This window comes from Vanellus vanellus, assembly GCF_965231255.1.
Source record: "Vanellus vanellus genome assembly, chromosome: 1".
Taxonomy (NCBI): Eukaryota; Metazoa; Chordata; class Aves; order Charadriiformes; family Charadriidae; genus Vanellus; species Vanellus vanellus.
This window is the reverse complement of record NC_138905.1, coordinates 95,775,832-95,789,287: the sequence shown is the minus strand read 5'-3', so window position 1 is coordinate 95,789,287 and position 13,456 is coordinate 95,775,832. Positions and strand designations below refer to the sequence as shown.

General features: G+C 38.3%; 1 protein-coding gene across 1 annotated transcript in view; it reads right to left on the bottom strand.

Moving 5' to 3' along the window:
* Nucleotides 1-7,080: 7,080 nt before the first annotated feature.
* DCBLD2 (discoidin, CUB and LCCL domain containing 2) overlaps nucleotides 7,081-13,456 on the bottom strand; it is a gene marked incomplete at its 5' end in the record, with an annotated part of 43,493 nt that continues 37,117 nt past the window's right edge. Inside the window, 6 exons of the mRNA XM_082498619.1 lie at nucleotides 7,081-8,179; nucleotides 9,258-9,395; nucleotides 10,803-10,852; nucleotides 11,238-11,331; nucleotides 12,286-12,444; nucleotides 12,845-12,992. Coding sequence (XP_082354745.1) covers nucleotides 7,716-8,179; nucleotides 9,258-9,395; nucleotides 10,803-10,852; nucleotides 11,238-11,331; nucleotides 12,286-12,444; nucleotides 12,845-12,992 — 1,053 coding nt within the window. The 3' untranslated portion in view covers nucleotides 7,081-7,715. The remainder of the gene's footprint in view (nucleotides 8,180-9,257; nucleotides 9,396-10,802; nucleotides 10,853-11,237; nucleotides 11,332-12,285; nucleotides 12,445-12,844; nucleotides 12,993-13,456) is intronic.

The window sequence follows — 13,456 nt, the reverse complement described above, 5'->3', positions numbered from 1 at the left end:
GGCCACCTAGGCTAGTAACGGAAGGATTGATGTTAGGTAGGTATAAAAGAAGTGATAATAAAAAACAACCAGGACATGGCAAGCAGGAAAAAAAAACAACAACAAATCAACAAAAACCAACCAGGACTTAGCAAGCACACCAAAAAAAAATCTCTTTTGAAGTTACAAGAGCATTTCCTTGGAGCCTGTTTATGTTAAGCCTCTGCCATACATTGCCTGGGCAGATTCTAAGGCCTAATTATTCCAGGGTGTGCTGGACCTTGCCCCACCAAAACCAACATGGAAGCTGTCCTACATTAACTTAGTTGCAAAATTGGGACCTAACATTATGTTGGGGATCTAGCTGCTGTGGGGAGAGAGGATGTCCTCATCAGAAGTGTCATTTAAGTGAAGCCTTAGAAACTTTATGGATGCAAGAGCAGGGGAGGGGGGAGCTTGCTTTTTGCCTACCTCAGAAGTTTGTCAATATTTGGAAAACTGCTCTTCACTAGTGCTTAATGAACTATTTTAGTCTTTGAAGCTCTGACATAATTTTGTGTCTTGAATAATTTAAGATAGTGAGATTTATCTAATAGGATCGAATGCCATATATTGTAAGCATGTGGTGCATGCTTATTTATATGGTGTGTATTGTGCCAGATGTGACTTAAGACAGGATGCTGAGTAATTGAGGACAGGAACATGAGGTCTTTTTGTCCACTTCTCTGAAGGAAGATGACTTTCCAGGATTATAGCTAAAATGCACTTACGTGGGCTGAGAACCCTGTTCTGGCTGCCTTTTTTTACATTAATGACTTTTTGGACCAGTACGATGCTTTCTTGTTGTGTGAAACTGCGGCTGGGAAAGCTCATAAGGTTATGAAACATCTATTTGAGCTTTACTGAAAAATGCAAGTTTTTGCTCCCCATGAATCAGTCTTCTTGGGCAGAAGGAGACATTGGAGTGAGTTACCTTTCAATATAAATGGCTTAGGGACTTCCTTTGGCATTTAATTTTTTTTCTCCATTTTGTTTTTTGTTCCAAAATTGTTATCGTAAAACCTGAAGAAAAAAGCAGAGGCTTGTTTGCAGTATTTTGTCTAATTTAAAATTATTCTAATTTTTGTTCTGCAAATGCAGTCCTGAATGAATCCTGAATATATTCTATCATAGCTGTTTTACATACACAAATGAGTTTACATTTTTATGTGTGTTTTACAATGCTGTTATCTCTGAAATAGAATATTACTTTGTGTTCACAGCAGGAGCAAAACAAATCTTGAATGTCAGCAAGATTCCTGTGAATCAGAAATTTTCACTGCTGTGTCATGAGAATGAACAATACATCAAACACAGGTTTAAGACAGGTACTAGTTTCATGTCTGTACACACTCCTGTTTAAGGTACTGTTGTCTGCTAGACTGCAGTGAATGTAAATGATACATTCCAGTTTCTTAGCTTGAATGGTAGAATTTGAAATGTAGATAATATTAAAAGATGTTTGCTCTTATTTTTTCTGGCCAGTTTCTTTATAGTGTATTTTGTATGACAGTCCACACTGGTTTAAAAGTCTTTTACTTGTACTGAGGAGTTTTCCAGTGGTTTGTCCAATTTTCATCTTTCCTTTAAATTAAGTTCACTGTGCTAGAGATGACTGTTAAAAGTAGTTAAAAGGTTCTGTTTTCTCTCCCTTTGAAGCATGAAGGAGTGTAAAATGTCACTTACCTTTTTGGTTTATTTGCATCAGGCTCTTAATTACTTTCTTTATTGCCTCTTAGAGGTATGTGTGAAACTTGTCTGCCTTTTGATCTTAAAACTACAAAAACTACTATGCTAAAGGTCCTCATCATTTAAAATTCCCTCTGCTGTGTTTTCTTTGTAGCCATTCCTCATTTGTTCCTAATAATTGCTATGGAAAAAAACTCCTTTCCTTGTCTCTTCAGTTCATGAAACGCAAAACAGACACCTTTTCATTACTTTGGCAGTTAAGGGATGTCATTTAACTGTTGAAACAACGTTTACCTTTTAAACTATTCCATTGAAGTTGATACTACAAACCTCAACTGAAAACAGCACTGCAAAATTTTGCAGTCATTGACAGGTCAGGGAGCAGGACCAGCTTTTCAAAACTATTAATATAGACAGTTGTTGTGACAGTTGTTCCACTGCACTTTCTTTCTCTGCCTCCACCTGCTTTTCTTTCCTGAGCAGATTCATAAGAAGCCTTGACAGAGGCTGCATTTTTGTGCTTTGCTTGCACTAATGGACATTCTTGACTAATTATGGAGCTTTTACAAATCCTTTTTATTATAATTTCTTGAAGGAATCGTGGCTTTCTGCATGCCCTCTCCTTTGCCAAAAGCCATGGGCTAATTTCAGCCAAACCTGAAAAAGCAGAGACTTCTGGCTTTTAGGGGTTTTATTTTGGGGGTTTGGTTGGTTCTTTTTTAAAAAAATAAAATAAAAGTGGATGGCTGGGTGAAGGAAACCCAAGTGAGTACTTCTCGGAGCAGCAGACAGAACTCAGCTATGAGCCTTCCATTATGCTCCAGCTTGGTCGGGAGGAAAGCATGCACAAGGAGACAAAAGACAGAAGGTTCTATTTCACTTCCTTTAGGTTATTAATAATACAGTGCAGTGAGCTGAGGTCTTCTCAGACAGAGGTGTATTTTAGTGAATTCTTTTTCCTCTCCTGTGCAAGTGCTAGGCATCTTGGTAGTAAGAAAGTTGGCCTAACTCCTCCTTTTAGACAAAAAAAAAGCATGCATTCCTTTCTAACCAGGCTTCAATGAAAGTGAGTATAGAAAGAGTATAAAGAATAAAAGGTTACAGATGCACAACAGAGGATTTAGAATTTCTTCAACACATGAAAAATCAATCATTCCTAGCGTAGCTATTTTAGGTAAGCTTATTTTTATGCACTGTGGCATTGTATTAGTGTAAAACCTGACCCGTCGATTTTTACTTTCCCTTTCAGTTGCATCCTGACTGTTCTGGACTCTGTCTTGCTTAAAGCTGCATACAAAGGTAAAAAAGCTAACAGAAAAGAACCAACATTATTTAATTTTTAGTTTAATTTTAGGTAGACTGTAATTTCACGATAGATTTGAAGTTCAGCATGCAGGCAAGTACACTTAAGAGCTGTTCTAGTCTTCTGCCATTTAAATGTGTGTGTAGGTAGGAGTCTATCTTCCAGTTTCATGTGCAGCACTGTCATTGCATGTGCAAAAAACCCATTTCTTTTCCTTTTGCAAGGCAGCAGAGACAGCTGTTGGTATAAACTTCTGGCTGTGCTGAAACCTGACACCAGTTTCAAGTTTTACCTGCCTTTTTAGATCAGAATTTGGTTACCGATCATGTAGTTTCATAAAAGTGATAGTCGTGCATCTCTCAAATTTGAACCATGGTATATTTGATTACATGAACAATAATTGTTTTGAGACTTACTTAAGGAAAAGTTTGAACAGCAACTTCCAAAGCTGACTTTCACTGGACTATTATGTACAGTAGCATTCCTTAGTGCCAGTCTCCTCCCATGTCAGCATTGCCCATTACGTGCATTTCTTTGATGTTTTAATGCTCAGAGACATCTGAAGTGTCTAGTAGAGTTTCAGGAGTTTCTTCCAGCTAGCAATGAGACACCCGTGAACTCCCAGTACAGGAGGAGAAGAGAGTTTACTGCAAGCATAAGTATGTTCTATTTTCATCAGTGTAAAACAAAACCAGTATAGTTGTTGAACACTTATTCTTAGGGACAAAGGACAAATTTTATTCATTTACATGAAAAGCTTTACTTTTTCAGGACCTTTCCTTCCTAGAAATAATGTGCTATTTGTGTAGTGAACAGTATACTTGGCCTTTTAAGCACTCCTCATGGTCTTTCGCTATTTCTGTAGAGTATTTGTGGCAGAGTAATAAAAAAACAGTATGCCAGGAGGGTTTTTTACGTGCTAAGGTGTGTACAAGTAGGGCGTTTTCTGCTCCTGCAACATTTTTAGAGATCTAGATACATTTTTGCTTCAATTTTTTTTCCTCCCCTCCATCACCCAAGATGCAGAAAACCTTAAACATGAAGCTGAGACAGCCCAAGCAGCAGTATTTCAGGTAAGCTATGTTTCATGCAGAATGTATGATGTTCAGCAAGGTTCAGAAACAGATAAGGAAACAGCAAGTGTTCTGCCTTACCCAGATGGCCGTCCCACTTGAGAACAGTCCCTCTAGAACACTGGTCACCTAAAGCAGGGATGCTTGCAGGCATGCTGGCATTCATTTTCTGAAGCCAAGTCTGCTTATAATGTTACAAGCATGTTTCAGTTTGACAGACACAGGACTAAGCCATTTAGGATCCAATTTTAATGCTCTATTTGCAAAAAAAGTAATTATGATTTGCTTATTTTAGGAACTGCAATGCTAGAATTAAGATAAAGAAGAGGAAAGCCTTGAAAGCAAAAGCAGCTTTTTTCCAGGAATTAGAAAATAGCCATGGTCTAGTCGAAGAATAAACTAGCAGCCCCTCTACCAGTATAGCGGTGGTGTGCAGACTGGGGGCGGCAAGGCAGTATTGTCTCTGCACCTAATAATACTGGACTGGAGCCTGAGTTTCTCATTACACTAACAGGGGGGACCTGCCTGTGCTGTGCCTCATCCCACATGACTCCAGAGGTGGCATTCTGCCAGCAGCAGGTAACTCCGTGGAAGCTCCCTCCTGTAAATACCACTTGCCCCTGCAGCAGACTCCAGATGCAAAGACTGCTCTGGTAAGTGCCAGTTTACTACTTCTAATGCTTGGTGAGATGGGGCAGGGACCAACCTGTCCTCTGTGGGTTGATGGCCACATACACCTACTGCCAGGAAACAATACAATGTCACTCTTGGAGGAAGGGCATAACCCCTGTTGTAGTATGGTAACTCATAAATCACCCTTGCATTTCCAAACTACAAATGAATTGGACATAAGGTAAGTGTTAAATGCAAACATACTGAGTAATATGTATGTACAATTTATTTAAAATACTTTTTAACATACATATAAAACCCCCTCGCTATTTATACAGTCTAAGTTCTAGCAACATATACAAATACTGAGCAACTACAATACATGCTGAGGTAAAAACATACATTCTGGGAGAATACTCAAGCCAAACGAGATTGAAATACATTTTGTATCCATATGTCTTCACATGTATGACATAGCCACTTAAATATACCTCTGCTTGTACTGTACACAGGAGAATTCTAGTGTTAAGTGTGTCACGCAACTTGCATTTCGGAATCAGTGTTTAACAGTTTGTAGTATACATTTTAAACCCAACTGTTACATATTCAGTTATCTTCTTAGCCCTAGAAGATAACATGTTCAAAGCTGAGAGCAGGGAGCAGAGCTTGGGACTAATTTATATCAGAAAAGGGACTCAAATTCTTAAAAACATCCATTCCAGTCAACAGCTCGTGCTGCTCAGATAATGAAACTGCATTACGGTTGCTTAAAAAATAACCCACTGTAGAGAAACTGTTTAATTCTTACACCATCTTAGCCTACAGTATATCCACAGTTCTACCATACCCGACCTACAGTATAAATTAAATCCAAGTGTGTTAACTTTACTGACTTGAACACATCCATTTATTTTTATGGTAGATTATTTTTTCTAAGCCTAGACTGATACAGTTTGAGAATGCAGAGATTTCTTAACTTGGCTGGAATAAGTATGTCACATCTTGGTGCAAACAAATAACCTCCCACAAAAAATCAGCTCAGATAATTTCAAAGTCATAGTTGCTGCTGTTGGGTCAGAACACTCACCTGTTTAATCAAAACTACAAAGATTGCAGACTAGCTTTAACAAGCAGAAAAAGTTGAAATAACATCAAAAGTACAACTAGAGGCAGGAATTTCTTTTTCATGAATGGGTCTTGTATCCCACCCTTACTTACATTCACATTTAGGCTTAGACACCCAAGTCTAAAAAAAAAAAATAAATAATTCTCAATGAATGAGAATGAATGACCAAAAAAATGTAGGCTTTAAGGTATCACAGAGTATGTAATAGCATATTCTAGGTGTTGAACAGGCCACAAGTAATTTTGGATTACTGAGTTTATATATAGCCCCTGTGCAAACAAATTTTCAAGTGATAAGTTAGGATACCGTACTGGTATAAAGACATGGTGGCAGCCCCCTTGAAAAGTATTTTAGTTTGGATTTGGATATTCTTCACCTAGTTTAAGGACCCTGGGCAATAAACAAGGCTCACTTGAATTACATCACAGAAACAAACAATCACTGAAGTCCATAAAACTGGGCTAATGTGTAGGTAGGGGGGGGGGGGGTTCACATGTATAAAAGAATTCATCATCCTCCCAACAGTGCTGTTACAATAAAAATAAAGCATTTTTATTGTGGGTATTTTCTACTACTTTTAGACTAAAAAGCTGTGCTTTGTTTCTAACAAGATAAAAAATGGCAACTATGACATCCAAATTGTTTTCATTTCATGGTTACCTAGCTAAAACTAGTCTATATTATCCCAGCTAGAAGATCAACTGCAATGTTTTCATAGTAGAGAACACTGGAGCATTCAAAGGATACAATTTCCATTAAACATTCTGGAATGGACACTCTTTGGAACAGTACTAGTTCTCTTGCAAAGGTTTTGGAATCTTTTATACTTCTAATAAGAACAATCATAAGAAAAGCCCTAAGGCTAAAGTTTTGCAGTTGTGCTAAAACGTACCATATGTGCTAAATGCGTGTATAACACAAACTGTGCACCATTAGAATATTTGTGTGCTTCCTTAAGCACTCACAAAAGTATATACATATCTTTGTATATGCTCACATCTTAACACACAACAATATACTCCAGGGGGAAGTAGGGCAGGGAGAACCTTTCTGAATTCAGTCACGTCAGACACCTGGATGCTTCTTGCACACTGACCATCAGGGAAGTCTGAATTTGAGGCAGACGCTATTCAGAGTAGCCTTCGTTTAGTAGGGAAAAAAAGTAAAACCAGTTGTCATGCAGTTTGCTTGTATGACTTAGTCTGTGCCTCCTGGATCCCTAGGAAGGAACAAGACTGAGTGGCTTAAGGAGATGAGGCAGAAAACTGACTGTACAGACAGCAGATCTAACAAAAATGGTGGGAACCTTCTGAGGAACACACAGCTGATGATTCCTAATCCTGTGAACAAAATCTAAAATAACATAATTTAGAATCAAAACTATTCTATGCCATTAAGTTAGTGTCATTTTTCCCATCAGTCCCGACTAGTTTTTAAAGTCCAAAGTTGTGCGGGGCTTTTATAGGGTAAAATGAATTTTAGAAGCTATAGTGCTTACATATAGATCTTCGAAAGTTAGGAGCTTTGGGTTTGGGTTTTTTCCCCCCCCCTAGAAATAGTACCATTAGCAAGAAATTACTGGCTTTCATACTTTAAACTGTTTCTCCCAATTTATCATTCACATCTATGAATTACTGAAGCTAATCTTGAAGAGTTCTTCTCTCATGTCTGACAGACAGTTGTACAGTAGTAATAAAAAAGTCCACGGTTTTGTAGGAGACAAGCTGTAGTTGCATATACAGCTTAAAGAAAGGCAGAATTACTGGTTTCCCAGACCTCCCATACCACATCTTTTGGTTCAACATTGCATTATTTAAGACTAACAATATCAAAACAATGCAGTTAAAAAAATGAAAGTGTCAGCTTTATGGAACTGGCTTTTAAAAACAAGCCATCATTCTACCTTACTCGTGAGCTGACTCAGTTCATCCTTATTCCCAGTGGAGTGGGCCACGCTCTGTGGTACCTGGTACACCAATTCGTTGGCAGCAGCTGGCCCTTGTTGCCCCTTTGGTGTATCGTACAGCACCTGTGCTGACGATGCGCTGTCTGTCCTAGATAAGAGTTTATTGTAAGTTCCAACCAGTGGAGGAGCTTGATTCCCTGCAGCTTTGAAGGTGGAAACGGAAGGAACGCCAAGAGGTGTGCTGGGATGGCTGGACATGTCCATGATTATTGGAGTAGCATATTCTGGTCCAGTTATAGGTAGTGGTTCAGCATAAGCATGGTAAACTTCTTGTATGGGTGAATTGTAAGGGTCCAAATCAGCATAACTTGCTTCTTTCCCTTCCTCTGGTTTAAAGGTTGATCTCTGATGAAGTGTGCCGACGATTCCCCCTACCAGTGGCTGAGCATACTCTGTGTTGAAGGCCCCAACAAAACAAAATAAACCACACTTATTTAATGGAAATTTTTTTTTTTTACAGTGGCATCGCATTAAATACAACCTGTCAATAGTTTCACAGAAATTATTATCCTAGATCAAACCAGTGGTCCGTCTCTGTCTGCCAGCGCCAATTGCTTTGGAAAAAAAGTCATTTCCACCCAATAGTTAAAGCCACTAGGATAGCCACAACATCCCAAATTCTCAGGTTTATGCTTCTTCCTTTGTGAGCTACAATTTCCCATGCTGTAAGTCTGCCTCAAAGCATTTTTTTTTTTGAAACATTATTCCCTACAAAATTAAAATTAAATGAAATTATCCTGCCTGCCTTTGATGAAAAGTAGTCCTTGGCGTAGAGGCTTTGTCCTCTGAGGGGGGAAGCCTGCCTGCAGTCAGCTAAGATGTTTCAGTTCAACAGATAACCTGAGTTACAAAAACTGGAGGTGAGAAACCTGGCTAGCTGGGTAAAAACAGACAAGGAGCCAAAATGAGGAAAGTAATTCTGCCTGCTGTGAAGCTGTAACTCCTGCACGTCTGCATATTTCTGCCATCAGCACGTAAGCACAGAACGAAAGGCAGAGTCAGGCGTCTTCCTCCAATGACTGGTTCACCAAAGAAAGGGCATATGCCCTTATCAGTAACTCCTCCTCTTCTGGATCAAAAGAATGATTTAATCCATACAGTCAGTGCAGGGAACCAAGTGCCACATTTCAGATTTGTGCATAAAGATAATGGGGTGAGATTATTTCCAGTGCATGAAAACGTAACAAAAAAACTCCTTCAACCCTTTATGGGGTTTAAGAACAAGTACAAGTAACGAAACTTTCAGTTACTGTGTTAACTTGGGAAAGTGTCTGTCCACAGCACAAGTCACTTAATACATACTTTTATGATACTCCGAGAACAGACTTGAAAAAGCCTGCATTTTAAGAAATGCCCTTACCAACAGAACTATTAATTCCTCCTCTGTAATTAAATGTAGCCAAATTCCTGACATTTTTGGCATGTCATATATATATATATTACATGTCCCACAAAACCAGTAAAATGTACCTGCAGACTCTGTTTGCAGCATTGTTGGGACTTCTCTTGGTCTTAGGTGACTAATTTCACTGCTGCTGTAGCGTACAGGAGTTTCTTCGTGTTCTGCTGATTTGGTCGGGAAAAATTGCTTCATTCCTTTCCACCATCCTACATGTGGATTTAAAAAAAAACCACCCAAGACTGCATATACTGTGTGTTTTACACCACATCTCTTATTTTGTTGTAGCAGGTAAACCAATCCATTATCAGTATTTGCATGACCCTAAGGTTACAAGATACATTAACATTTTCTGGCAGATTGAAGATTCAGCAATGACAGCGTTACTCTCACCCAACCAGCTTGCCTGAGTGCTCCCCGTTCAAACACCTGCAGAACTGCTGCAATCCAGTGAATCTATCCCTGAATGCTCATTAGCAGCAGTGGGGGTGCTCCTTATCACATTAATAAACTCGCAGAACACAGAAAATAGTAAAAAGTCAGCCATGATTCCAATTTGTAAATCAAATATTTACATAAAATTTTAGACAAGGTCAGATATAACTTAAGAGTACATTTAATTAACATGGTTTCAGGCTGCTAATGTCATGTTTCTAACACATATTGTTGAAAAAGGTTGATCAGTGAATATTTGCAAAAACCTGAATAAAGAGGACTTTAACTTCAGTGGAAATGAAAGGAGCGACTGTGGCCATGAACATTTTCTTGAGAGAAGGTGGGAAGGACAGGTTTTATTAGGTTCCCCTCCCATTTTGAGTCTAATATTCTATGACAACAGTGCTGTGACCTATCAGAAATGGACAATAAATAAAAATAAGGTCATTAAAAGTTTTTTTTTTGTCTAAAGGATCAGGCATACTGAAAACTGCCAGTGAGCAAACACACAGATGTGGAAATTTTCAACATGAGGACAGAGAAGTGAAGCACAGTCATACAGACAGTACAAACCCAGCTGCTGCAGCAGCCCTTTATGCTGTAGCAAAAGCATTTTCAGGATGCTTGCTAAGTGCCACTTGGTGGAATCTTCTGATCCCAAGTTAACGGGGCACAAGACAGTAGGATAGAAAATATGCCTAAAAGAGGCTGCAGACAATCCCATATGCTTACTAGGGCAACGAAGAAAGGCAAAACTTGACAGACCTTCACAAAGATGTAAGAGCCTTTTTCCAGGACAAACAAAAAAAAAAAGTAACACATATATGATTATCAAATGTATAAGGACATTCGTCATAACTTATTTTTCCCCTCATGTCGCATAAGTAAGAGGTTCTCAACTTTGTTTACTAAAAAAATTCCAGAGCTGTAAGCTCTAACAGGAAACAAGGTATTTTCTATTTCTTGAAAAAAAAAAAACAAAACAAAAACAAACAAACCAAAAAACCAGAGAATGAAGCAGTTAAGTCTGTCCAGAAAAGAAATTCAGTGGTCGCTACGCCTACATGAGTTAGCATTAGAGAAGCTTGTGCTAGCAGAAATTGTCTGTGTTACTGCAATGTGAAATATATCCATCAAACGAAAAATGCCAAGTAAAGGATTTCATGAAACCATTTTGTTACCTGCACGATCCCAATAAGGTAGATCATAAGTGCCCTCACTTTTTTTCTTGCTGTGGAAAAAAGAAAAAGGGGGTATTTGAGCTAGTCTGCTCATAAGACGATGTGTTAATTAATGCTCAGCAACTATCACCTTGGCTGTAACTGGTCCTCAAATTTAAAGTATAAGCACCAGTAACCTGGCTTGCCATCACCAGTCTGCTGCTACTGGAGAAACCAGTTTTCAGTAAAAGCACGTCTAATGAAAATAGTTACAAAAAGCTGCTTTTGCTGTCCTCGCTATTCAAGTGAACATTTTCTCACAGAGAATACAATTTGGAGGAAAAATCCTTCCACAAGTGTGGACCATGTAGTTCCCATAGCGATACATGCAGCATTTAATTCCCACACACCAGGCTAACAGTTATTTAAAGTACTTTCATTAATCTATTCATTTACCGGTTTCTCCAATGCCACGCACAAACTAAGATAAGAATCAGAGTAGTGAAGACCATCACCAGCACTGGAACCAGAACTGCTGCCAATGCCACATCTGAAAGCCATTAAATTAAGTGGTGTCAGACAGAAGAGCTTTTCATAAATCCATTTTTAATTTGAAAATTACTTGGGTAAAACACACAGTTTTTACGTATAGTGTCTATCATACCAGATCCCCCAGCTAAGCTACCCTACTGGATGCTCCCACAGTGTCAATTAACATCTAGCTCTTCTACATGTATGCACAGCTGGTATTTTTGCAAGTTTTTTCATCAAAACCAACAGATGTATTCTAATATAAGTAAGATGTTTCTGTTAGAACAATGTATTTTATTATTAACAAGGAAAATCAAAAGAGTCCAGGAACACACAACCACTTAGGTTTGAACCTCCTATAAGGAGTAAATACCACAGATACTTTAACAGTTAATCACAATCAGCCTATGCTGGGTCTGCCTGTGACATGAGCCCATCCTGTCCCCCGCCATCCAAAGGACACCTCACCAATGCCTGCATCTGCAGTGATCTGGCTCCCTTTTCTGATTTTCTTTCATAAACAAAATGATGATGCCAGATGATGTTTTTCGAATTTTGTGCCAACGTGACTGCTCCATAAAAGATAAGCTATGTTGAAAGTGTTTTGTCCTCAGACATTATCAAATTAAACAACAAAGCAGTTACATCTGATTAATTCTGAAGGGAAGTCCAGGTCACAACTTCTCCTTCTGACAAAATTTGTTCAGTAATTACAAGCTGAACTCAGTTTGAACAAGTTTTGAAAGATGGAATTTAATGTATGTATGACTTGGAAGATTGATTTTTGTTTCTGCATGCAACTGTACATTTTTATCATATGCATATTTAATAACTGGTAAATACTAAAAAGAAAAGATTGGTATTGCTATACTCTGTTAAGTGTTGAGAAAACTTAAATTCAGAAAGCACACTTAATATATGCCAAAGTACTGTAAGGAGTTCCCAAACCCATCTACTGCTTAACAGTGTGTACCTTTGGTTACGCTTGGAGTCACTGTGGTGTTTTTTATTTCAGGTGTGAAAGTTGTTTTATCTGTCTGCAACCAAGTCTTCACTGAATGAATGAAGTCATCATTCTTGTCATCATTCTTGTTCTGAGGTGGTGGTGGCATGGTGATTTTAGGAGCACGGCCTTTAGAAAAAAAGAATTTATAAAAAAAGGTTTAAGTGCTAGTTTTCCATGTTTCCTTTTCAGGAGAAAACAGCTGGAACAGTTTGCTCTAAAGCTTTTTTTCATGTTATATAATGAGGGAAAAAAAACCACCCATGAATCAATAACATGGAAAGCAAGTGACTGGTGTCTTTGAAACACTTATTTTCTAAATTACCTTGTTTACACCTAAACTTGGGTATTCTCCAGGTTAAGTGTAATAACTTTGGAGGACATTCAGAGGTATTCACACTTATCAGTTAGAGAAGGATGACGCAGCTAAGAAGTATTTTTTCTCATTGAAAATATACCCGCAATGTAATCTTTGCCAAATTATTTCATTGCTTGTCTTGCACAGTTGAATGGTTTTCAGTTGCCTTACCTATACTAAACTGACATCCTAGCAATTCTACTTTCATTGCAATTTTCTGGTGCCATTTTAAGGGGTTAATCCTAAAAAAGCGTGCAATAATAGGCGGAATGAAATTATTGCGAACTTCCTGGTACAATTCAGTGTTCCCTTGAAATATCTAGAAAAGAAAAAAAAAAAGAAGAGACAAACATTATGTTACACAAATGCAATACCAACTAAGTAACTACAACCAATTTTTATGTTTTATTTAGGAAAAATAAGCGGGGTAGAATACTGAAAATTCACCCCAGAACTGTGCTGCTGCCTGCCTGCACATCTCCACTCAGGCCTATTAAATATATAACTAAATAAAATAAAGGTGGGGGTGTGTGTACGTGTATGCACGCAACTACTAACTTCAGAATAAAGGTACTGTGTAATACTCTACTGATGCTCCCTAGGCAATGCCTGCTGCTAAAGAAAGACATCTCACACGTTTATGGCATTGAATAATTCTAACTCAGTGCTTTTTAGTATTTTGCACTTACTCTTCAAATATATATACATATAGCAAGCAGTTGTGACAATGTGCAAGCAGAAATTACGCGGTGCCTTCGCACAGCCTAATAGTTTAAGCATAGT